A 27,346-nucleotide genomic window follows, 5' to 3' on the forward strand; every position below is an offset into this window, starting at 1 on the left:
TACAGAAGTAGAAAAAACAATCCTAAAAGTTATGTGGAATTACAAAAGACCTCAAATAGTCAAAGCTATCCTCAGAAAGAACAATGCAGGAGACATCACACTTCCTGTTTTCAAGCTATATATAAAGTGGTAGTATACAACCTCACAGGCTTCCCTGGTGGCTCAGATGGTAAAGAACCCACTTGCAATGCAGGAGATACGGGTTCGATCCCTGGGTTGGGAAGATCCCCTAGAGGAGGGCATGGCAACCCACTCCAGAATTCTTGCCTGGAGAATCCCCATGGACAGAGGACCCTGGCGGGGTACAGTCCATGAGGTTGCAGAGTCAGACACGACTGATCAACTAAGCACAGCGCATACAATGCCATGGCATAAAAACACAGAGACCAATGGAGCAGAATCCAGGGCCCCCAGATCAAACCAAATATATACAGTCAACTAGTATTTGACAACAGAGCCAAGAATCAATGGGGGAAAACAGTCTCTCCAATAAATGGTGCTGGTAAAAATTGGATATTCACATGTAAAAATGCAACTAGACCCCTATCTAACACCACTCACAAAAATTAAATAGAAATGGATTAAAGACTTAAATGCAAGACCATGGTATTCCCAGGAGAAAACATAACGTAAGAAAAAAGCTCCTTCACATAGGTCTTAGCAATAATTCTTTGGATATGATACCCAAAGCACAAGCAACAACATAAAAAAGTAGGACTACAGTAAACCAAAAGGCTTATGCACAGCAAAATACAGTCAATAAGGTAAAAAAGACAACCTACAAAATGTGAAAAAATATTTGCAACCCATATATCTGATAAGGGATTAATATCCAAATATATAAAGAACTCACACAACTCAATAGCAAAAAATCAAATAATCGATTTTAAAAGTGGGCAAAGGTAAAGAAGACAAAAGACTGAAAAGTGAGGTTACTTTTTTTATAGAGATAATTAAGCCTTTGGGGTGCTCAAAAGTCCTATGATAGGAAAACTGAAAATATATATTAAGTTCAAGTAAATACTGTTCCAGAATACCCAATGTTTTCATCTTTATCCAATCTAAAAATTATACAACTTCCTTTAATCATTCTTTTTCTAAATGAGCATTAATGCACTGCATGTGTTTAATATACTTATTCTCAACAAAAATAAATAAAAGTGGGCAAATGACCTAAACAGACATTTTCCCCAAGCAGATACACAAACAGCCAATAGGTACATGAAAACATACTTAAAGATAACTAGCCATCAGGAAAATACAAATCAAAATCACAATGAGATATCATCTCACACCTCTAGGCCATCACCAAAAGGACAACAAGATAAAATTATAATGTTGTGCATCTGAAACTGATATAATGCTATAAACCAATTTTACCTCAATTTAAAAAAAAGAAAAATAGGAAATTAGGTCTCCCTAAAATAAGAGATTAAAAAAAAAAGATAAATGCTGATGAGGATATAGAAAAAAGGGAACCTTGTGGTTTGTTGGTACGACTTGTAAATTGGTAATAGCCACTAAGGAAAACAGTATGCAGGATCTTCAAAAAATTAAAAATAGAACTACCAGACAGTCCAGCAATCCCACTTCTGGGAATATATCCAAAGGAAACAAAAAACACTAACTTGAAAATATATCTGCACCACCATGTTCATAGCAGCATTAATTACAAAAGCCAAGACAGGGCAACAAACTAAGAGTCCACTGACGGATGAATGGGTAAAGCTCTATCTATTAGGTTGGTCAAAAAGCTCATTACGGAAAAAACAGAACGAACTTTTTGGCTAACCCAAATACATAAAGTAGAATATATTCAGCCATTTAAAAATGAGGCAATTCCACAAAAACTATATATAAACTTTATATACACACACTATATATATACACTATATATATATACTATATATATATACACACTATATATATACTATATATATATATATAAAAGAGGAAATCCTATCATTTTTGACAAGATGGATGGAATTTGAAGGCATTAAGCTAAGAGAAATATGTCACAGAAAGATAAACATTGTAGATCTCACATGTGCATTCTTTAAAAAAAAAAAAAAAACTGAGAAAAAGATCAGATTTGTGGTTTACCAGAGACATGGGGGTTAGGGGAGTGGTCAAAAGGTACAAACTTCCAGTTATAACACAAATAAGTTCTGGGGATACAAGGCATAATATGATGACTACAGTTACCACTGCTGTATGATATATATGACAGTTATTAAGAGAATATATGATAATTCTTAAGAGAATAAATCCTGAAAGTTCTCATTACAAGGAGAAAATTTTTTTCCCTATTTTTTTTTATTGCAGTTATATGAGATGATGAATGTTAACTAAATTTTTTGTGGTAATCATTTCACAATATGTAAGTGAAATCTCTATTCTGTATACCTAAAACTCATACAGTAATTAATATATGTCAATTATATCTCAATAAAACTAGGAAAAAAAAGACTTATCTTCCTTTGATCTACGATCATGCCGACAAGTAATTATTTGATAATGTGTACCAGTAAAATTCCCTGGTGGCTCAGCTGGTAAAGAAACCGCCTGCAATGCAGGAGACCTGGGTTCAATCCCTGGGTTGGGAAGATCCCCTGGAGAAGGGAAAGGCAAACCCACTCCAGTACTCTGGCCTGGAGAATTCCATGGACTCTATAGTCCATGGGATTGCAAAGAGCTGGACACGACTGAGCGACTTTCACTTCACTTCACCAGTAAAATTAAAGTAATATAACATGAAATCTGACCTGTAGTGACAGTCAGCTCGAACACGGAGTTTCCACTCTCGATGGGAAACCCACCACTCTTCTTTCCATTCTTCAAAGACCTTTCGCAGAATTCTTTGTTCATAGTAAAGCCTACCGAAGGAAAAATAAAAAATCAGAGAGACACACGATGATGCTGGAGATGGTATCTATCCCCAAATTACCGTTTCTTATGGTTATTGTTTTCTCATAGAAAACTGTGGCTCATTATTTGATAACATCAAAATATAGATTAAAAATATACATATTTAACTTTTTCAGGTCAAAATCTTAGATTTACTTAAACTAGAAATAAGGCTAAAAAATTTTATATTCTAGATCAATTAAAGATGTGAAAGTAAAAAATCTGACTTTTCAAACACTCTGAGTTGAGAATTAACATTCTTAATTTTTTCATTCACAGGACTGAAAAATATTTGATTAGTAAAAGATAGCAAGTCCTCTTCTCTTTTACATACCCAGGAGGTTAAAAGTTATAAAATAAGCAAATGCCTAATGGCATTCCTACGACTTAAGAGAACAGAGTGTATTAGTTTAATTGAAATCTCGCCAGGGGATTTATAACAAGAGCAAAACAGAAGCAAGATAAAATAAGAAGGGAAAAACCTACTAAGAAAGAAAACAGCAGGGCAGTGAGAGTGTACTGATGTTAACAAGCATGGTCAAGAAGACTGATTGCTCGGGAACTCTGACCTGTCAGTCACTCCACATTTTTCCTGGTTCTGCAGGTTACCTCACTCAGTTACAGGTTTTAAAAAACTGGCTGACAAAAATATACATAGAGATATTAAACTCCCAATGGTCGCTGCAGCACTATTAACAATAGCCAGAACATGGAAGCAACCTAAATGTCCATCAACAGATATACTGATAAAGAAGATGTGGTACATACATACAATGGAATACTATTTGCCCATAAAAAATGATATAATGCCATTTGCAGCAACATGGATGGACCTGGAGATTATCATACTAAGTGAAGAGACAGAGAAAGACAAACATCCTATGATATCACTTATATGCAAAATCTTTTGAAAAATGATACAAATGAATTTATCTACAAAACAGAAATAAGACTCACAAACTTAGAGAACGAACTCTGGGTCAGCAGGAGGGAGGGAGTGGGTGGAGGGATAGACTGGGAGTTTTGGGTGGACACGTACACACTGCTATGTTTAGAACAGATAATCAGCAATGACCTACTATACAGCACAGGGAACTCTGCTCAATATTCTGCAATAATGTAAATGGGAAACGAATTTGAAAAAGAAAGAAAAAAATGAAAATAAAGAAATTCACCTATTTTCATAATAATAAATAAAAGAAAATCACCACAAATACCCATCAAAAGAGAAGAGCTTAAATTCTAACCAATGTCAAATTCAATCAATGATGCATAGTCATTTTTTTATGAATAGAACTAAAGATACTGAAATGGAAGGTACTCCAGAAAACCTGCTGGATGAAAAAACAAAGCTTCAGGCTAGGAGGGGAAGGGGGCAACAAAGGATGAGATCGTTGGATGGCAACAGCAACTCAATGGACAAGAGCTGGAGCAAACTTGGGAGATGCTGAAGGACAGGGAAACCTGGCCTGGCATGCTGTAGTCCATGGGGTCTCAAAGAGTTGGACACGACTCAGCAACTGAACAAACACCACCACCACCTCATGGCAGGTAAAATATGACATGTGTAACTTTTTTAAAGAAGTTATTAGTCATTTTTGTATTTCCAATACCCGTGTTAGAATATAATACATACCAAATAAATATGTATAAAATATATGTATACATAAAAACATGTCCATATGCATGTATGCATGTGTACATACAGAAATTATTATACTATACATATTAAAATCCTGAAAAGACCTCCAGAATACCAAACTGTTACTAGCAGTTCTCTCTCAGGGAGGCATTACAGGAGATTGGTGTTTCCTGTATTACAGATTTCTTTAGTTTGAAAAAATTTTGAACAGCTTTGTCCATAACTTTTAATGGAAAAGAACCACACCCCTTTGCACAAGTACTTCCTTCTACTATCGACTCTATCCATCCATTTCCTTTCTTTCCCAAAACCTCACTAAAATAACAGCAAATACTTTAAAAAGGTGTAAGCCCACAAAGAAAGGGAATGGAAACAACAATGCTAAACAAGAGACGCCAACAAATTTTAGACAAGAGAAAGCAGGCAGGAGGGTCGCAACGAATCAACAGGTGAGAGAAAGAGAGAACTGAGTGTCTGGGGGCAAGAGGCAAGTGGATGGTGGCACAGACCCAAGAAAGGTGTGGGCATGAGCGGCATCAGGAAGTGCGGAGGCCTGGGTTGGGATGAAAACACAGGATTGTTCTGCAAGCCTGTAAGAAGAGGTTAGGCTCCTGCATCCTATTATTCACTCGGGCAGAGACTTGGGCTTATCTCTGGAGAGAATGAACCTGAGTGGCACTGGACTCTCCCAACATCAGGCAGAGCTCAAGAGATGGTCCTAAACTGAGAGTCTACATACAATAAGACCCACATTCCCCCTCCTCTGCCTGCCGCCAAGTCTGTAACCACTGCCTCCGCTCCACTCCACCTCAACCCAGAAGGAGTTTGGAAGATTCTCTCCTCTGGGGAAAGCTGAACAGCCTAAGGGAAAAAAAGACTTCAGATACTGCAAGATGGAGGTCTCCCAGTGAAACTGTCAAAAGCCTAAAGGGAAACCCTCAATTTACAAGTCCTTATGCATACAGATATAATAGATGTATCTATCTTCTAAATTTGAGTTTTAGTGCCTAACTCTTAAACATGGGCTGACAATAAAAGGATCTCTTGACGTTTGAGGGAAGGCTGTCACATGCGACAGTGAACAAAAGCACACACAAAAAAGCAGCTTAGAAGAATGAGTGCAAAAATCTCAAAAACGAATCACTATACTAACCTCAAAAAGTTATGAGCCTCGAGGATGTTATTATTATTATTATTATTTGGAAATCTATTGAATTTGTTACCATATTGCTTCTATTTCATGTTTTAGGTTTTTGGTTGCAAGGCATGTGGAATCTTAGCTCTCAGACCCGGGATCAAAGCCACATTCCCTACATTGGAAGGTGAAGTCTTAAGCAATGGACCACTAAGGAAGTCCTTTACTTTTTTTTTTTTTTAAAGGAACACTCATAGAACAACAACAACAAAAAGAACTCTTGGAAATTAAAACTATGATGGCAGAAATGAAAAAAAGGAAAAGATCCACAAATAGTTAAAACAAAAATAGGTGACTGGCCTGTAAGTCACAGTAAGGACTCTGGTTTTTACCATCAGCAGGATGGGAAACAGCCCTTGGCCTGCGTAAAGAGACCAACTGAGGACACGGCTGGAAGCAGGAGGCCAGCGCTGAGGCTCCTGGAGTCATTCACGGGGGACACAGTGACGGCCTGAACCACTGTGGGGGCGACTAGAGGCGCTGAAGAGAGCTCGAGTCTGTCTAGTCCCGAGGCTGAATCACCAGTTTTGGCGTGTGCTACTGCAGTTGGGGTGCGAGGAAATAAGAGCTAGCGAGGAGGACTCCCTCTGGAAGGACGGGCGTTTCCTTTACTGGAGAGGGGAAGACTTAGCAGGGAGGTCTGTGAGGAAGATCCAGACTTTGGCTATGGACACGCTGAGCTGTAACGTCTAGCTGGTGCGGGGAGCAGTGTCATGCGGGCAGCAGTCGAGAGTTCAAGGGAGAGGTCTGGGCGAGTGCATACCTCTGGGGATCATCTGGATTTGATGAGGTTGCCAGGAGTGGGATGCAGACAGAGAGGCAGTGCAAGGACTGCGGGTGGGGGACTTAGGTGAGGAGGAACCAGCAAAACAGTGGGAGGAGCAGAGTTGGAGGGGAGGCTGTGAGGTGATGGTAACCTGGGAGCTGGGAGAAGAAAGGGCTTCTTAGAAGAGAGAATGGTGGGCTGGCTAATGCTCCGGTAAGTCAAATGAGAGGAAATTTAAGAATTCACTATTGATTTTAGCAAATGTAGTGAGCTTACTAAAATCAATGGTGAATTCTTAAATAAACAAGGCAAAGAAATAGAGGAAAATAATAGAATGGGAAAGACTAGAGATCTCTTCAAGAAAACTGGAGATATCAAGGGAACACTTCATGCAAGGATGGGCATGCTGAAGGACATAATCAGTAAGGATCTAACAGAAGCAGAAGAGATAAAGAAGAAGTGGCAAGAATACACAAAAGGACTGTACAAAAAAGGTCTTAATGACCCAGAAAAACAAAATGGTGTGGTCACTCACCTAGAGCCAGACATCCTGGAGTGTGAAGTCGGCCTTAGGAAGCATTACTATAAACAAAGCTAGTGAAGGTGATGGAATTCCAGCTGAGCTATTTAAAATCCTAAAAGATGATGCTGTTAAAGTTCTGCACTCAAAATGTCAGCAAATTTGGAAAACTCAGCAGTGGCCACAGGATTCATATACAGAGTGAAGTAAGCCAGAAAGATAAAGAACATTACAGCATACTAACACATATATATGGAATTTAGAAAGATGGTAACGATAATCCTATATGCAAAACAGAAAAAGAGACACAGAAGTACAGAACAGACTTTTGAACTCTGTGGGAGAAGGTGAGGGTGGGATGTTTCGAAAGAACAGCATGTATATTATCTATGGTGAAATAGATCACCAGTCCAGGTGGGATGCATGAGACAAGTGCTCGGGCCTGGTGCACTGGGAAGACCCAGAGGAATCGGGTGGAGAGGGAGATGGGAGGGGGGATTGGGATGGGGAATACGTGTAACTCTATGGCTGATTCATATCAATGTATGACAAAACCCACTGAAATGTTGTGAAGTAATTAGCCTCCAACTAAAAAAAAAAAAAAAAAGTCAGTTTTCATTCCAATTCCAAAGAAGGGCAAGGCCAACGAATGTTCAAACTACTGTAAAATTGCATTCATTTCACATGCTAGTAAGTTTATGCTCAAAACCCTTCAAGCTAGATTTCAGCAATGTGTGAATCAAGAACTTCTCAATGTACAGATGGGTTTTGAAGAAGCAGAGGAACCAGATATCAAATTGCCAACATTCATTGGATCGTGGGGAAAGCAAGAGAGTTCCAGAAAAACATCTACCTCCACTTTACTGACTACACTAAAGCCTATGACTGTGTGGAGCATGATAAACTATGAAAAATTCTTAAAGACATGGGATACCAGACCACCTTACCTGCCTCCTGAGAAACATGTATGTGGGTCAAGAAGCAACAGGCAGAACCAGACATGGAAAAAATGACAGTTCAAAACTGGAAAAGGAGTACAACAAGGCTGTATATTGTCACTTTGCTAATTTAACTTATATACAGAATACGTCATGCAAAATGCTAGACTGGATGAAGCACAAGCTGGAATCAAGATTGCCGGGAAAAATATCAATAACCTCAGATATGCAGATGACACCACCTTTATGACAGAAAGCAAAGAGGAACTAAAGAGCCTTTTGACGAAAGTGAAAGAGGAGAGTGAAAAAGCTGGCTTAAAACTCAACATTCAAAAAACTAAGATCATGGCATCCAGTCCCATTTCTTCATAGTAAATAGAAGGAAAAAAAGTGGCAGTGGCAGATTTTATTTTCTTGGGCTAAAAAAATCACTGTGGATGGTGACTGCAGCCATGAAATTAAAAGACACTCGCTTCCTGGAAGAAAAACTGTAACAAACATAGGGTATTAAAAAGCAGAGATGTCACTTTGCAACAAAGGCCCATATAGTCAAAGCTATGGCTTTTCCAGTCATCATGTACAGATGTGAGCTGGATCATAAAGGAGGCTGAGCGCCAAAGAATTAATGTTCTCTAACTATGGTGCTGGAGAAGACTCTTGAGAGTCCCTTGGACTGTAAGGAGATCAAACCAGTCAATCCTAAAGGAAATCAACCTTGAATATCATTGGAAGGACAGATGCTGAAGCTCCAATACTCTGGCCACCTGGTGTAAAGAGCCAACTCATTGGTAAAGACCCTGATGTTGAGAAAGACTGAGGGCAGGAGGAGAAGGAAACAGCAGAGAATGAGATGGTTAGACAGCATCATCTACTCAATGGACATGAATCTGAGCAAACTCCAGGAGGACAGGAGAGCCTGGCGTGCTACAGTCCATGGGGTCACAGAGAGTCAGCCACAACTTAGCAACTGAACAACAACAAAATGACCTTACAAAAGTAAAAACAGTTTTGGTGGCAAGGTGGAAAACAAAAGCCTCGTGAGATAAATTTTAGACTACAAAAAGAGGTGCTGAAGAGCCTGGGGATGTTTAGGAGATGTGAGGTGAAGGACAGCAAAGAGACGGAGAACTAGCTGCAGGAAGAAGTAGCATCAAAGAGATTTTTTTCCAGGATAGGAAAATAGCATTATATGCTGGTGCAAATGATCCAGTAAAGAGGGGGAAATTAATGCAGAAAGGAGAGGGGGGAAAAAAAACTGCTAGTGTGATGGCCTGGAGTAGGCACTGGGAAACACAGCACCAGAAGATCTGGCCAGAGATGAGAACGTGGAGAGTTCATTTCCCTCACAGTAGGGAAAGCAAGTCACATGGTGAGAGATGCTGGCCATGGGGAGATGCAGTGATGGTCTCTTCTGTTACTTCTATTTTCTCAAGAAAATAGGAAGCAAGGCCTCAGTTAAGAATGAGGAATAAATACTGATAAACTAAATACTCTAAATGGATATGATGTTTTTATCTACTTTCCAAATTAGCTGAGTTAATTTGTTCAGATCTTCTCTTCAGAAAGAGAAGTGATACTTCCTACTTACCTTTGGACCCATACTATATTATTTTTGCCCTTACTAATTCAGTGGTTATTCTGGTTCCATATATTAATAATAAAACATAAAACAACTATGGTTTATAGAAGTCAAAACATTCTCCAAGCACATAAAGGCATTATTCTCAAACTTCTGGTATGATATCATTCTCTTCTAACATTCCTAAAAGTGAGAGATAAATAACTCAATATGGGAAAAGACCAAAAAAAACGGGGTAAAAGATCAATATGCCCAACCTTGCCCAAAGTTATAACCCACTTGATTTAAAAAGAGATTGCAAGTTGAAAATACCCACTCCATCACAAATTTCAAAGTCAATGAAAACACAGTATCAGAATTATAATTCTGGTAGATGCTTAGAGAACAAATTTTCTCAATTTTACAATTTGAGAAACAGAGGCCCAGAGTCGTAACTTAATCCCAGATCAAGTGATTATCTAGGGTCTGGTTAAGAACCAAAACTCAGGTCTTCTAAAATCCAGCCCAGTATTCTTTCCTTGATCCCTGCTACCACTCAAGAGCAAAGAAAGGAACAAGAGTACAACATGATTGCTCTAATGCAGTGAGGCAGACATGGGCCGTAGATACCCAACACCCCCTGCCCGGCCTCTACGTCCTCACTAGCATCCACCAGAAAGGCTGGGAAGGTTTTTGGCCCCAGCATCTTCTGTAGCTAAAGAGCCCAGTGACAGAGCTCTAGCCCATGAGACAAAAGCAGAACGCAGCTGGGGGTTTAGGCAAGCTTTGCCTTCCTGAGAGAGACAGGTCTGGCTGATACGACCCTTCCTTGCCCCTTCTGTGTGAAGCCAGAACAGCCATCTTGTGACTCAGCAGCGCCATCTCTGAGGATGAAGGGCCAGTATGCTCAGGATGGTGAACTAAAAAGTGTCTAAAAGTCTGAGTCTCTGATGACATCCCCAAACAGCTGTTGTTCAGTCACTAAGTTGTGTCCAACTCCATGCGACCCCACGGACTGCAGCACACCAGGACCCCCTGTCCTTCACTATCCCCTGGAGTTTGCTTAAATTCATGTCCGTTAAGTCGGGGACGCCTCTCATCCTCTGCACCCCCTTCTCCTTCAGCCTTCAGTCTTCTCAGCATCAGCATCTTTTCCAACCAGACTGTGAGAAAAACCAAATCCTGATTTGCATAAGCCATCTTCTGACTTTCTCTAACTTGGAGTCAAATGCATTTCTAACACAATTAGCATTTCCCAATACTTGGTATATAAATAGATATTATTTGAAGAGGTTTCCAGTTAAATGAGTCAAATTTAAGTTATAAAAAAATTAAGCAGGAAAAGGATTTGGGGAAGAGAGTGAAGGCAGCCACATAGTTTTTCAATCTCTGAATCCTTATAAAACACACAGAGAAACCATGCAGAAAAACCAAAAACTCATGTATCAACTACAACAAAACCAGGTGACAAGGTAACCCTCAACACCCAAAATGCAAGCAGGTGAGGACAAATCACCCAAGTCACAGGACCACCATTTGTAGAGAAGAAAAGTGGGGCTCCTGGGCACAAGGCCTTTGTGTCCTTCATTTTTTTGATTACAGGAAACAGCCTTCATTCAGCCTCCATGATCTTCCCTGCGTTCCAATGGGCAGATTCAAGCAGTCGTTAATTAGGGAAGGGAGAGGTTGGGAGACCAGGGAGAAAAGAATAGTCGAAAGCAGCCTTGGGGCAGGGTCCTGTTTCCCATCAAAGGACCCACAGGACAGTATCTCTGAGCTGCTCTGTGGATATTAAAACCCCCTTCAGGCGGGAGAAGTTAATGATTAATACACAGCATGTAGACCCCAGACCAGCTGGACCTGCAGGCTGATGATGTGGACTCCTACTTGCCTCAACACCAACCCAGCAGAAGAATGTCCACGAGCTGATCACGCCCTCCTTGAACAATTATTATAAAACTTGTCACTGTCTTCCCCAAGTTGGGACACTTTGTTTTGTGGGATTAGCCCACTGTGTCCCCCTCTGCCTGGCAAAGCAATCCTTTTCTGCTTCACCCGGAATTCTGTATCCAAGATTTGATTCAGCACCAGCGTACAGAGAAACTGAGCTTTCAGCATCAAAAGAGCAGTGAAGGTGGTATCCGAGGAGCCTGAGGACAGAATCAGCCAGGAAGTAGTCACTGCAAAGTACGCAGGTCCAACTTGAAACCAGCAGCTGAAACAGGGAAGAGTTTTGTACTCTCCAAAATCAGGGCTCATGTGAGAGCTGAAGGTGCTGACCTCAGATCCTACAGTCCCAAAACCAAGCTGACCTCAAAAACAGACAGGGATTCGTCTGAATCCCTGAATCTGAAGAGGAACTGCAGGGAGCAGAACAGACACTGAGCAGGGAAGGGACAAGGAGACAAGGAGGCAGAGGGTCAGACCAGGTGCGAAAAGAGGAGCCAGCCACAGTGCCCCACAGAGCAAGCCTCCACACCTGTGGACACCACGAAAGGGAAGTTCTGTGATATTAGGAAGCTTAACTAGAGCTCACTTCACTCTACAAGTCCAGAAAAATTAATTTCACATAAAAAAGAGCAACAGAAACGTAACTGACGTCAAAGTTCCATACAAAGTTCCATACAAAGTTACTGTAGGAGAAAAGATAAGGAGAATAACAGGCCTATAGACAAAAGATTCTTGACAGTCTCTTGGAAAGCAAGGAGATGAAACCAGTCAATCCTAAAGGAAATCAACCCTGAATATTCACTGAAAGGACTGATACTGAAGCTGAGGCTCCAATACTTTGGCCACCTGATGCAAAGAGCTGACTTATCGGAAAAGACCTTGATGCTGGGAAAGATTGAAGGCAGGAGGACAAGGGGAGGACAGGGGATGAGATGGTTGGATGGTATTATCAACTCAGTGGACGTGAGTTTGAGCAACTCCAGGAAATGGTGATGGACAGGGAAGCCTGGAGTTATGTGGGCCATGGTGTCACAGAGTCTGACACGACAGAGCAACTGAACAGCAACAATGGACAAAAAAATCATTCCAGAAAGACGTGCCACAAAACAGGGGGGAGAAAAAAAACAAACAAGAAAACCACTAACCAACCCTATAACCTATCTCAAAATGAGCTAAAACACACACACAAAAAAAATCCACAGCCAGGTATATCATATTAAATCTTCAAGAAATAAGACAAACACTGAATCTTCAAAAGAGTAACAGCATGCAAATGCAAGTCATGAGACAATGGAGTATCTTCAAAGAACTGGGGAGAAAACTGGTAACGTAGACTTCCTATACCCAGTGAGAGACATCTCAAAGAGATAGTTCAAAAATGAAAGCGAAGTAAAAACATTTTTAGACAAAATCTGAGAGGATTCATCACAAGCAGGCAGGTCTACTTTTTGATCCCTGGTCAGGGGAACTGAAATCCCACATGCTGCATGATGCAGCCAAAAGAAAAAAATATTGTTCTGAAGATTTTAAAATATAAACTGAATTAAAATACCTTACAGTAGGGCACATAAATGGGGACAGCGACAGGCAGAATTAAAGTGATCAAAGGAACCTACCTTGTTTGGGGAGAGGGTAAAAAAACCAATTAACATTAGACCCCAAAAAGTTAAAACAAATTTGTTAGGGCAGACAGTAAAAGAAGCATAAAAGAGTATATTAAACTTCCAAGCTAACACAGGGAAGATAAATATTCAACTGAGTAAAAAAAAAAAAAAGAGAAAGAAAAACAAAAGACTTCCTGTGTAACCCTGATTAGTTCTCCCAGTGGCAACAAGACAGACAGACACACCAAAAAAGATTTTCTTGAAGGTTAAGAGCTCCCCAGGCAGTAAAGGGCAGGGCAAGGTCGAGAAGGAGAGGTAGACTATGCCTCACCCCCAAGGCTGGGAGGAGCTGGGGCCACCCCGGGAGCTTCGCTGGTAAGGACCCAGGGAGGAGAAGGGAACAGCACGGCCCTCCCACCAGGTACACAGAGAAAAAGATGTCAGAGAACACAGACAAAAGCTGAATCTGTTCGCGAGGCTCTGAATCAAGAGCCCTTGATATTCCAGATTAGGAAAGCTACCGTCAGGAGGAGGAGGAGGTACAGCAAGGGGAGGGGGGAGGGGGGAGCACCCATAACATTCCAACTTCTAAAAACACATCAGAGAACGGGAGAGACTAGAGACCTCTTCAAGAAAACGAGACTAGAGACACCAAGGGAACCTTTCATGCAAAGATGGGCACAATGAAGGACAGAAACAGTATGGACCTAACAGAAACAGAAGAGATTAAGAAGAGGTGGCCAGAACACACATAACAACTGTTCAAAAAAAGGTCTTAATGACCTGGATAACCAGAATGGTGTGGTCACTCACCTTGAGCCAGACATCCTGGAGTGTGAAGTCAAGTGGGTCTTAGGAAGCATTACTATGAACAAAGCTAGCGGAAATGATGGAATTCCAGTTGAGCTAGTTCAAATCCTAAGAGATGATGCTATTAAAGTGCTACACTCAATATGCCAGCAAATTTGGAAAACTCAGCAATGGCCACAGGACTGAAAAGGTCAGTTTTTATTCCAATCCCAAATGCCAAAGAACTACTGTACAACTGCACTAATTTCACACACTAGCAAGGTAATGCTCAAAATCCTTCAAGCCAGGATTCAACAGTAGACTTCATTTCACTGAAGTAAACAACAGTTCACTTCACAGTGAACCAAGAACTTCTAGATGTACAAGCTGGATTTAGAAAGGCAGAGGAATGAAAGATCAAATTGCCAACATCCGATGGGTCATAGAAAAAGCAAGAGAATACCAGAAAAACACCTACTTCATTGACTACGCTAAAGCCTTTGACTGTGTGGATCACAACAAACTGTCGAAGATTCTTAAAGAGATGGGAATACCAGACCACCTTACCTCCCTCCTGAGAAACCTTCATGTGGGTCAAGAAGTAACAGTTAGAACCCTACATGGAACAACTGACTGGTTATCAAATGCAAATCAAAACCACAATGAGCTACCATCTCACGCCAGTCAGAATGGCTGCCATCTAAAAGTCTACAAACAATAAATGCTGGAGATGGTGTGGAGAAAAGGGAACCCTCTTACACCGTTGGTGGGAATGAAAACTAGTACAGCCACTATGGAGAACAGTGTGGAAATTCCTTAAAAAACAAGAAACAGAACTGCCATAAGACCCAGCAATCCCACTGCTGGGTATACACACTGAGGAAACCAGAACTGAAAGAAACACATGTACCCCAATGTTCACTGCAGCATTGTTTACAATAGCCAGGACATGGAAGCAACCTAGATGTCCATCGGCAGATGAATGGATAAGAAAGTTGTGGTACACATACACAATGGAATATTACTCAACTACAAAAAAGAATGCATTTGAGTCAGTTCTAATGAGGTGGATGAAATTGGAGCCTATTATACAGAGTGAAGTAAGTCAGAAAGAAAAACATCAATATAGTATATTAACGCATATATACGGAATTTAGAAAAATGGTAACGACAACCCTATATGCAAGGCAGCAAAAGAGACACAGATGTAAAGAACAGACATTTGGACTCTGTGGGAGAAAGTGAGGGTGGGATGATTTGAGAGAATAGCACTGAAACATGTATATTCCCACAGTTGAACTAGATGACCAGTCTAAGTTCGATGCAGGAAGCAGGGCTCTCAAAGCTGGTGTGCTGGGACGACCCAGAGGGATGGGGTGGGGAGGGAGGTGGGAGCAGGGTTCGAGACGGGGGACACATGTACACCCGTGGCTGATTCACATCAATGGATGGCAAAAACCACTGCAATACTGTAAAGCAATTAGCCTTCAATTAAACAAATTTTTTAAACTCTAAAAAAAAAAAAAACTGGGAAAGGAGTACAACAAGGCTGTATACTGTCACCCTGCTTATTTAACTTATATGCAGAGTACATCAAGTGAAATAGATGTACTCTGATGAATCACAAGCTGAAATCAAGATGGCTGGGAGAAATATCAAGAACCTCAGATATGCAGATGATACCACCCTAATGGCAGAAATCAAAGAGGAACTAAAGAGCCTCTTGATTAAAGTGAAAAAGGAGAATGAAAAAACTGGCTTAAAATTCAACATTGAAAAAAGGAAGATTATACCATCTGGTCTCATCACTTCAAGGCAAATAAATGGAGAAAAAAATGGAAGCAGTGGCAGACTTCATTTTCTTGGGTTCCAAAATCACCATGGATGGTAACTGAAGCTATGAAATTAAAAGACACCTGCTCCTTGGAAAAAAAGCTATGACAAACCTAGACAGCATATTAAAAAGCAGAGACATCATTTTGCCAAAAAGGTCTGTCTTGTCAAAGCTATGGTTTTTCCAGTAGTCATGTACGGATGTGACAGTCAGACCATAAAGAAGGCTGAGTGCCAAAGAATTGATGCTTTTGAATTGTGGTGCTGAAGACTCTTGAGAGTCCCTTGAACAGCAAGGAGATCAAACCAGTCAATCCTAAAGGAAATCAACCCTGAATGTTCACTGGAAGGAGTCATGTGGAAGCTGAAGCTCCAATACTTTGGCCACCTGATGCAAAGAGCTGACTCATTAGAAAAGACCCTGATGCTGGGAAAGATTGAGGGCAGGAGGAGAAAGGGGTGACAGAAGACAAGATGCAATGGATGGCATCACCGACTCAACAGGCATGAGTCTGAGCAAACTCTGGGGGACAGTGAAGGACAGGGAAGCCTGGTGTGCTGCAGTCCATGGCGTCGAAAAGAGGTGGACATGATTTAGTGACAGAGTAACAACAACAACACTCTCAATGGTTCTCAGTTCTCTGAAACATTTCCTACACTGGCCCCTCCTGCGGTGTCCTGACCCCAGTGTCTTCCCCATGTGGTCCACTCTGGGCACTGAAGCCACAGTGACCTTCACCAACACCCAGAGCAGCAGGCGGCAGCCTAGACAAACTGCAGCTGTGGGACTTCACTTGATTATATTTCATGCCCCGTGCCAGCATCAACTTTTCCCTAGGTTCTGCTCCGGACCAAGTCAATCTGTTAGTCTCAACAGGGACCTGAAAGAGCCCATTTGCTTCTCCTGGGCATATACTTCTTACCCGAGAGGGTCTTAGCTGTCCTAATTTACTTATGATTCCTTTATCACATTCATTCAGCCAGACTAGTAAGTGTTAAGTTACCATTATATTACCCTCCCCTCCTGGCAGCTGGGGAGGAGCAGAGGAGGAATGCAACACACACCACGATGAAGGTTACACACGGGCTTCGTACAAAACAGAAACCTAGGATGAAACTCGGGAAGTCTGGTGTTCTGAGCTAATACTACCTGGCTTTAGAGGGAAATACTCTTCCAAAAGTCATTCGAATCCACAAATACAAGTACTTTCTGGCCATGCATCTGAAAGAAGGAGAGAAAGGACATACACATTTAAGAACTCCATCTGGTTTGTATCATCAATTTTCTGGAATAGAGACGGAAACTTAATGGTCTCAGGGGGTGGGATGCTAGCGTGAGTTGAAGGTGAATCATAGACAATCCTGCATCACACAGAAAAAATGGGAATTTGCTGTATGATGCGGGGAACTCAGCCTGGGGCTCTGTGACAACCTAGAGGTGTGGGATGGGATGGGATGGGAGGTGGTAGGGAAGTTCAAGAGGGAGGTGATACATGGACACCTGTGGCTGATTCATGCTGATACATGGCAGAAACGAACACAATATTGTAAAGCCAATTATCCTGCAATAAATATAAATTAAAAAAAAAAACAGCACAAGATGGGACAGATTTAAAAAGCTAAAGTTGAGCAGATTATTTTTTTAAATACTACTAATATAAATACACTGTTCATAAAGACTTCAGAGTTGAAGAACAGGAAGTATACGCTAATGCTTTTGTTCACATTCTTCCTGCATGAAACTCCTGGCAAAGGCCTGGCAAATGGCCACTTACCCAACAAGGTTCACCTTCAATGCTCACTCCTGTGTGAAGCTTTCCCGGGCTCTCCCCAACCAAACAGAGCAAGGAGCTTGGTACTCTCAGCCCTGCTCCAACCCCGAGAGTAATGTTATGATGCAGAATCCCAGGAAACTGCTCACAGGGTGCCTGTCATTCCCCCTGCACTCTGAGCCCGAGAGCAGGGACTGTGGCTCACAGTATCCCCAGCACACGACCCGGAGCACACGGGAAAAGCGAGCCTGCCTTGGCCAGTTAACCTCCAGGTTCAGCCTGGAACACTCCTTCCTCCTGCCCTTTACCTGCCTTAATCTACTTATCCTTCAGGACTCAGCTAAACTCCACCTGCTCCAGGAAGTCACCGCTGGCAATGCTGGGCTGGTGCGGCTGCTCTCGCCCCACGGGCCTGTGGACTACATCCGCCCTTCTCACAGCACTTACCACACTTCACCGTTGTGGCTTGTCTGCTAAGCCTACTTGATTTTCCACTTCCATGAGCTCTTGGACTAGGAATGTCATATTCACCTTATACGCTCAGCATTTAACACCACACCTGGCCAGGCAGGCACCTGATAACTTTTTGCTGAATAAACAAAAGGATACCTTTCAAAGACCTAATCAAGAGTAGCAGAAAATGATCATTTTCTTGGACCATGTTTAGACTTTTTCTGGAAGACTCTATAGCTTACATATTGTGGGGCACAAGTGGAGACCACGAATGAAAACACTCAATGATGGTTTTTACATCTGCAGATTCCTAAATATTCTGAACATCCTGCCATGACGAACAGGCACTGCGGTCTCCAGTTAACTGAGATAAGAGAATAAGAATCGCCCCCTTGTTTTAACCAACAAAAAGGGAGAACAATGGCAAAGTCCCTGAGGCAGGAACCCCTGGCAAGCTCACCTGACATGCAGTGCTCTGAGCCGGCCCCTTCGGGTTCGGGCCTGTGAGGGACAGTACTTCACTGGGTGACTGGCCCTAGATATCTCACTCCGGCTCCCAGAGAATGCAGAGGACTTCTTTGTGGACAGTATCTTTGGAGAATAAGGTTTCTTTACTGCACTGTCCCTAAAAGACCTCAAATTTGAGGAGTAAAGGAAAAAAGGAGAGAATCAAATTATCTCTGCATGTGATGCAAATATCTTTTAACATACAAGTGAAATTAAATAGATAAGCTCATCGAGACAGAAAGGTAATAACTCTGCTTCAAGGACAATAAGCTGTTCAATCTCTGACAAAAACACCCACCCCCAGGCTTCCCTGGTGGCTCCATGGTAAAGAATCTGCCTGCCGATGCAGGAGACATGGGTTCAATCCCTGGGAAGATCTCACATACTGCAGAGCAACTAAGTCTGTTGTGCTCTAAAGCCCAGGAGCCACAACTACTGAAGCCCGAGCACCCTAGAGCCCGTGCTTCACGACAAGAGAGGCCACTGCAATGAGAAGGCTGCGCATCGCAATTACAGAATAGCCCTCGCTCACAGCAACTAGAGAAAAGCCCGTGTGCATCAACAAAGGCCCAGTGTAGCCAAAAAATAAGTAAGTAAAAATTATTGAAAGAAAAAAGAAATACCCACCACGTCTGAAGATGGGTACTGCTAGATCAGCTCTGGGCAGAAGTTACAGAGCTGTAGGGTGCCTTGGAGACCTCAGTCCTAACACATACTTCTTAAACGTGTCATTTAAGGGGAATCATTTTCAAGTTAGAAACAGGTTTCTTCATGTAGAAAAAACTAGGAAAGATTTCCAGGTTATGTGACTTTTACATCAATGTGAAACTACACACCTTGATGAAACACTAAATTTATGACTTTTAATCCCATTTTAGAAACATTAAGAGATCTTCTTATTGGTGTGAAATCATGATTTTAAAAAATACATGTCAAAGACCTGCCTGCAGGAAATACCTAGTGGCAACAACATCCCATCAGCAATGAGCAAACGTAGAGCTCAAATATTGTTTCTAAAATGCCAATGCCTACTAAGAGGAAGCGGCAGTGCGTGGAAATGTGGCTGACTTTAAGGTCTGAGACAAGGAAAATACAAGAGAAGTCTGGACTATCTTACTGGGTCAGAAAGTAAAGAAATGTTCAAAGAATGACAGGAGAATGTCGAAAAGATACAGGAACCAGCTGGAAAGAGCTCCCACTCGCCTAATCTGGGACAATTTCAGCAGTAATAGACTAAAACCCACTGAATAAATCAGGAAGCCACAAATCTATACTGAAGTAAATGAGTAAATAAATATATGAAGAAAAATGAGAAGCTGTCCTTTGCAGTAGAATAAAACTAATAAACTTTTAAGAACCATCACAGGAATAATTGACTCAGGTAAGAATCATCAATGGATATAAAAACAAGTGGGTGCTAGTCTGATGAGAACCAGACTATTAATGTAGTTTCAACATATCTCCCCACAAAACACTTATTCACTTCTTTATAGTGGAGAAACCTGACAGACATCATCTTTACCAAGTGATAAAAGTGAACATCAATGGTAATAGGATCAAATCTCCGATATTGATATACTGAGAAGCATCACTTCTGTGAAATTCTTGCCAAAAATGCACAACTGGAATTGATCATGAAGAAACACTGAACAAATTCAAGTATATGCACAAAAGGTAAGCTAAACTCTTCAAAAATGTTTAGGTCATGAAAGATAAGGAAATATTGAGAAATATTTCCAAATTAAAGGGGACTAAAAAGACAAAATGAGGGACTTCCCTGGTGGTCCAGTGGCTAAGACTCTGTGCTCCTAGTGCAGGGGGCCCAGGTTCAATCCCTGGTCAGGGAATTAGATTCCACATGCTGCAACTAAGACCCAGCACAGACAAATAAATGAATAATATTAAAAAGACAAAATGAAAAGAGAAGTTTTTCTTACACTTTGTTGTTTTCTTTCTGCTATAAATATCATTTTGGGGACAACTAACTTCAATTTACTCACAAATGGTCCAGGGAAGGGAGAAAATATATAGTTTGATTTTTTTTTTTTTTTTTTAGTTTGATTCTTATTATTTGTGGTAAGTTCTATAAAGTCACCATAAGCACTGAGTTAGTGAATATACTGAACCACTGTCCCTACAGGAGAATACATAGTTAGGTTCCTGCCAGCCTTTAAAAGCATTCTCATCGGGACTTCCCTGCCAGTCTAGTGGTCAAGACTCCACGTTTCCACTGCAGGGGGCGTAGGTTTGATCCCTGGTAAGGGAACTAAGATCCTGCATGCCAAAAAAATATCATCAACTACTCAATACAGAGCCTTGTTTTATGTATGCCCATGTTTAAAGACACCATACTTAATGCATATAGTGAGTCTTTAACATAGAACTCACAGTCAACACCCCTATAACTCATGCTTGGACAAAGTGCATCTAACATACACTTTTTTTAAAAATTATCTTTGGCTGCGCTGGGTCTTCACCGCTGTGCATGGGCTTTCTCTAGCTGCAGCCAGCAGCGGCTCCTCTTCATTGCAGTGCACAGGCTTCTCCCTGCAGGGGTTTCGCTTGTTATGGAGCATGGGCTCTAGAGCGTGGACTCAGTAGCCGGGGCGCACAGGCTTAGTCGTCCCGTGACACATGGACTCTTCCCAGACTAGGACTGAATCCGCGGTCCCTGCATTGGCAGGCAGATTCTTAACCACTGGGCCACCAGGGAAGGCCTACACTTTCTTTTTTTTATTTTTGGCTTTGTCTCAAGGCCTGATCTCAAGGCCACATCTCAAAGACCCCGATCCTGGGACAGACTGAAGGCAGGAGAAGGGGACGACAGAGGATGAGATGGCTGGATGGCATCACCAACTGAATGGACATGAGCTTGAGCAAACTCAAGGAGATGGTGAAGGACAGGGAAGCCTGACGTGCTGTAGTCCATGGGGTTGCAAAGAGTCAGACACGAGTGAGTAAATGAACAACAACAAGCAAGGCATGCTGGATCTTAGTTTCCCAACAGGGATTGAACCTGCATCCCCAGCCCTGAGAGTGTGAGTCTCAACCTCTGAAATGCCAAAGAAGTCCCCTACATTTTCTTCACAAGGAACATCACAGTATTCCTGCACCAAGGAACACTAGACAGAACCTCAGCACAATGATTAGGGGCCACTTCAAACAGCAAAACCGTCAACAGAAAGCACAAACTGTGAAAATGTGGCTGTACACAGACTGGGAAAAGGATCCTCACTCATGTCTGAGCTGAAATAAGAAGGCAGAGCGTGGCCATGTTTGAGTTCAGCCAGAAGCATGTGTATTGGTGACTAAAATGCTTTGCTCCTCTGCACGTGTCTACAAATGACATGAAAACACTGAGAGGAGACAGAGAGACAACAGAGATGGGGGGAGAGAGAGACAGAAGCAGATGAATGTGGTAAAAATGTTAACAGGAAAATCTGGGACAAGAAAGATACACGGTTCTTTGTCCTAATCTTGCAACTTTTCCCTAAATTTGAAATTATTTCAAAATAAAACATTAACAAAAATTTTTAAAATGAGGCTTTCATCCCATTTTCCTATAAAAATAAAAGAGGCTCTAAAAATGTTAAGAGCCTATGAAACAGCAAACTGACGAAAAAATGCTAGGTTAGCACCCTTTTGAAACCCTGTTACATTATCAAACAGGTCATCAGACTGGGAGGCCCACACCTGAAGTCATCCCTGACCACTGCTCTCTCCTTTCATCAGACTCGGGTCTCCCCCTCACCAGCTAGTGAGTCAAGCAGCAGATGAACTATTTGGAGCTCTGTAAGTTTAAAGATCATAAAGATACTCTGGTATAAGTGAACTAGCCCCAGAAATCTAAGCTATTCTAACACCGAAAGGAAGAGATCACAAACTAAAACCAGATTTGTCTCCATACATGTGTGCCTGTTTCCCATCACAAGGCCTCATGATGACAGGAAGCATTTTTATCTACTAATATATACTCAGCCCCTAACACACTACCAGGCGCTCACAGTAAGTAGACATATAAAATGTGTCCAATCATGGAACAAAGGAAAGGCAGAAGGATAGAAAGAAATACGAAATAAATGAAACAGAAGGCACTTTAAAACAATATCAGAAACCCAACGATTATGAGGAACAGGGGAGGAGCCTGGTTTAATTCAGAACACGGGGATACAATTACTTTTTTTAAAAAATGTCCACAGGAGGATGATGATTAGCCAAGAAACACAGAAAAATGGAAGTGAGGAGAAGGAATCTGAAAATGTTCATTCAAAAGGGACAAGGAGAAAAGACAAAAACTCTAATTCAAAAAGATACATGTACCCCAATGTTCAAAGCAGCAATATTTACAATAGCCAAGACATGAAAGAAGCCTAAATGGCCACCGACGGATGAACAGATAGGCGAGATGTGGTACATATATACACAATGGAATATTAGTCATAAAAAATGAAATAATGCCATTTGCAGCAACATGGATGAACCTGGAGATTATCATACTAAGTGAAGTGACTCAAAGAAATTATCATATGATATCACTCACATGGGGAATCTAAAATATGATATAAATGAACATATTTACAAAACAGAAATAGATTCACAAATACAGAAAACTTGGTGTTACCCAAAAGTGAAATGGATAAATTACAAGTTTGGGAGTAACAGATACACACTACTATAAAATAAACAACAAGGACCAACTGTATAGCACAGGGAACTATATTCAATATCTTGTAATGACCTACAATGGAAAAGAATCTGAAAAAGAACATACACATATGTGTAACTTAATCACTTTGCTGTACACCTGAAACACACACAACACTGTAAATATGTTGACTTTTTGAAAATTAAGAAAAATTTTTTTTAAAAAGTGCCCAGGGAAAGGCATGCCCTGACCAGTTCACTTAACTATTTACTTGGCAGGTGCACCCTGCAGTGCTCGTTTATTCTCTCAGCATCAAGGACCTACTCAGGAACACAGCACAGCCTGGGGCCTGCTGTTGCTGCTGCTGTTCGGTCGCTCAGTCACGTCTGACACTCTTCAACCCCATGGGCTGCAGCACGCCAGACCTCCCTGTCCTTCAGCATCTCCTGGAGCTGGCTCAAACTCATGTGCATTGAGTCGGTGATGCCATCCAACATCTCGTCCTCTGTCATCCCCTTCTCCTCCTGCCTTCAGTCTTTCCCAGCATCACGGTCTTTTCTAATGAGTCAGCTCTTCGCATCAAGTAGTCAAAGTATTGGAGCTTCAGAATCAGTCCTTCCAATGAATATTCAGGGTTGATCTCCTTTAGGAATGACTGGTTTGATCTCCTTGCAGTCCAAGGGACTCTCAAGAGTCTTCTCCAACATCAGCAAAAGCAGCAATTCTTCGATGCTCAGCCTTCTTTATGGTCCAACCCTCAAATCCATACATGACTACTGGAAAAACCATAGCTTTGACTATACGGACCTTTGTCAGCAAAGTAATTTCCCAGTTTTTTTAATATGCTACAAAGACAAATATGTATTCAGTGTGTTTCTCATGTCTAACAATGAGAAAACAAGAATATTGACAGCTTACAGCAAACACAGGACGCTGACCCACACCCAGTATCTATCCTCTATTTGGCTGCACACATGGCTGCCCAGAATAAAAGACTACATTTCTGAGGCTCCCCTACTCCCACCTTCTAAAATTAAGCTCTAAGAGGATGTATAGGGGCTCATCAGGTGGCAGGTTCCTACGATCTGCTTAAGAGCCAGCCAATGCACACTTTGTCTTCATTATCTTCCTCCTACATGCTGCCTGGAATGGCTGTGCACTTGAACCAGGAGGATGAGGACCACCTCTCAGAGATGGCAGTGTGGACACGGGGAAGGTCCTGGGTCCATAAGAACCTTACTGGACAGAACCATCATAACCACCTGCCTCCAGACTTCCTATGTGTGAAAGGAAAATCACTTCTATCTTGTTTAGCATCCGTCACTTTGGATTTCAGGCTTCCCAGGTGGCTCAGCCTGCCAATGCAGGAGACACAGGTTCAATCCCTGGGTCAGGAAGATCTCCTACGGAAGGAAATGGCAACCTGATTCAGTATTCTTCCCTGGAGAATCCCATGGACAGAGAAACCTGGTGGGCAACAGTACATGGGGTCACAAAGAGTTGGACACGACTCAGCAACTAAACAATAACAACAACTCTAGATTTCCTGAACCTGACCCAAACTAACAGAGCTGGATAGCTGCAAACAGAGAATGAGGCACAGAATGGTGAGAAATGAGGCTAGAAAACAGACTGTGGAGAGGCCCTGAAGGCAAAGCAAAGGAGCATGGACTGAAGCCCAAAGGCAGCAAGAGTGACTGGAAAAAGTAGGGAGGGGGTGACACAGTCAGATGTGAATACTCGGCACTCATCCTGGAGGCGATGTATTAACTGTGTTCCCCCATTGGGATTTCAAACTCCCTAAGGAAACTCTGGAATATAACATGGCTTCCTGCAGCAGGCAGGCATACACTGCTGGTTTCCCTAGTCATTTCGCATTATAAACAAACTGGTCCTTCCTGCACTGAAATGAATGGAAGTAACTGGCATGCTGACAGGTACTTCAATTTAGTAAGCACAAGCCCATCTCCAAAAGACTCAGGGGCCATTCTCAAAATTGAGAGTGTGGGTGAATCAGAAGTTCTGCAGCCTTGTGAGAATTAACAGCCTGGGTTCTAAGAGGGTCAGGGAATCATAAGCCTTATAACTGGTTTAAGGCGACTGTGGAATAGTAAGGCACCAAGGAGAAAAACAGAGGGAAATGCAAATCCTTTCGGAAGGAAGGCACCTTCATAAACCTAGAGACAGTCCTATACAAAATCTGTAATGTACAGTGTCCAGCACACAAAGAAGCTAGACTCCTTGATTAAGGAAACAGAAACAACAAATCCACAAAGGCTTCAGATACTAAAGAGATGTATATCTGTGTATGTTATACATATATATTCACTACATACACATACACTTTTTATTCATTCAGTGAAAGTTTACTGGACAGTTATTGCTGGTGAGGCAGTAACTATATAAGAGTTTCTCAAGAGTTTATGGTGTATCAAGAGGACAATGAGAATACCAATCATTAAATGCTATGAAAAAGCTAAACTTAGTGTGTTATGGGAACATCCACACTAAGTGCCTAATCCACACTGGGGTGGGGAACAGAGTGGTAAGAGGCTTCCTAGAGATGATACTGGAACTGAGTTTGGAAATATGAGTAGAAACTAGTCGGGAGTTGGGAACTGGAAAGAGCTGGTGTGAATACTAGGTACGAGCAGTGTAGAAGTTCAAGGAGAGTTAAGGAACTTCAAGAAGTCCTGCTGGACTCACATGGTGGATCTCAGATTGCTTTACAGCAGAATACCTAGGGAATCCATTCTCCTATCAAAGCTTCCCATCCTAAAGCTGCAGAGTATTTGAGGAAACAGACCTTCAATTTAAGGCCATGGTTAATTTGTTTCAGAAGCTAAAGTAAGGCAGGCCTGACAAGCACTCTATGGATCACTAGTAAATACTGTCAGGATGTGGATTCAGCTTCTGAGGATGGATCCCTCAAAAGCTGTGGGATCAGCAGGGGTAGGACCTCAGCAGCTGTGCTGGGAGCTCCATGACCCTGCTCCAAGAAAAACTTGATTAGAGCAGGGGGAGAAATTTGACCAACCAGATTCATTCTCCTAAAACTGAATTTACAGCTGAGACACAATCTGTACAGGAGGTGGGGGCTGAAGCACAAAGATGGCACTGCTCAGGAGGAAGGGACCAAACGCTGCTGAATAGGTCTCTCCAGCTATGCTGGCTTCCACCCTGCCCAAGACCTAGTAGATTCTATTTAAAAAAAAAAAAAAAGAAACTTCTGTATGGGGATTTCCCTGGTGGTTCAGTGGCTAAGACTCCGTGCTTCCAATGCGGGGCTCGAGTTCAATCCCTGGTCAGGGACTTGGATCCTGCATGCTGCAACTAAGACCCAGCATAGCCAAATAAATAAACAAAAACCTTCTGTATGTTAGTTAGGATCCAAGGTTGCTTGCTCCTTGGAAAGTTATGATGAGCCCAGACAGCGTATTAAAAAGCAGAGACATCACTTTGCCGACCAAGGTCCGTATAATCAAAGCTATGGCTTTTCCAGCAGTCACGTATGGATGTTAGTACTGGACCATAAAGAAGGCTGAGTGCCAACGAATTGATGTTTTTGAATTGTGGTGCTGGAGAAGACTCTTAAGAATCCCTTGCACTGCAAGGAGAGCAAACCAATCAATCTTAAAGGAAATCAACCCTGAATATTCATTCGAAGAATTGATGCTGAAGCTCCAATAGTTTGGCCACCTCACCGAAGAGCCAACTCACTGGTAAAGACCCTGATGCTGGGAAAGACTGAAGCCAAAAGGCATCTTGCAGGGAGGGAGCCAAGGGGATAAACATCTGGCCTCACTTTCCTCTCTCTCTCTCATCTTCTACCAGGACCTCACTGGTCAAATTCAATGGAAAGCCCTGGATACACAAGTGGAGAGTTATACTGAAGATAGCCAGCACAAAGAGGCAATTCCCTAGCACATGTACTTCCAAAGTCTAAACCAGAACCTCAAGACTAGAGGCTCAAATTGGCAGCTCAAATTGCCAACTCTTCCTGCTCCTCAGTGTGCTGACCTGCATACAGGGTCCCAGCCTTTGCAGGGTGGAGACTGCAACAGCTGCCACTGTAACCTCAGCGCCAGGAGGGTCTCACTCTTCAAAGCCTGCCCCAGCTTTAGAGGAAAACCTCTGATTGGCCCCATGCAGTCACGTGCCCACCCCTGAACCGATCCCTCGGTCTTAAGGGGCAGGATACTCATGAAGGGCCAGGTGCAAGTCACCACTGTGAATCTGAGGTTTGTTAGTAAATTGCAGTCTCTTT

At 42.0% G+C, this 27,346-nt stretch overlaps 1 protein-coding gene and 1 non-coding gene across 7 annotated transcripts in view; one reads left to right on the top strand and one right to left on the bottom strand.

Annotated features, from left to right (window-relative positions):
- SFI1 (SFI1 centrin binding protein) overlaps window positions 1–27,346 on the bottom strand; it is an 83,752-nt gene that overhangs the window by 53,798 nt on the left and 2,608 nt on the right. For 3 of the 6 annotated variants that reach the window (XM_061141493.1, XM_061141490.1, XM_061141494.1), the window contains exons 3-5: window positions 18,388–18,561; window positions 16,853–16,924; window positions 2,766–2,876 (exon numbers count right to left, since the gene is read on the bottom strand). In XM_061141493.1, coding sequence (XP_060997476.1) covers window positions 2,766–2,876; window positions 16,853–16,924; window positions 18,388–18,561 — 357 coding nt within the window. The remainder of the gene's footprint in view (window positions 1–2,765; window positions 2,877–16,852; window positions 16,925–18,387; window positions 18,562–27,346) is intronic. The other 3 variants (XM_061141491.1, XM_061141492.1, XM_061141495.1) reach the window with 3 other exon arrangements.
- On the top strand, window positions 20,209–20,281 carry TRNAR-CCU (transfer RNA arginine (anticodon CCU)). The gene has a single exon. It is a non-coding gene; the product is annotated as a tRNA-Arg (tRNA).

The sequence above is a fragment of the Dama dama genome, chromosome 5 (assembly GCF_033118175.1).
Source record: "Dama dama isolate Ldn47 chromosome 5, ASM3311817v1, whole genome shotgun sequence".
NCBI lineage: Eukaryota > Metazoa > Chordata > Mammalia > Artiodactyla > Cervidae > Dama > Dama dama.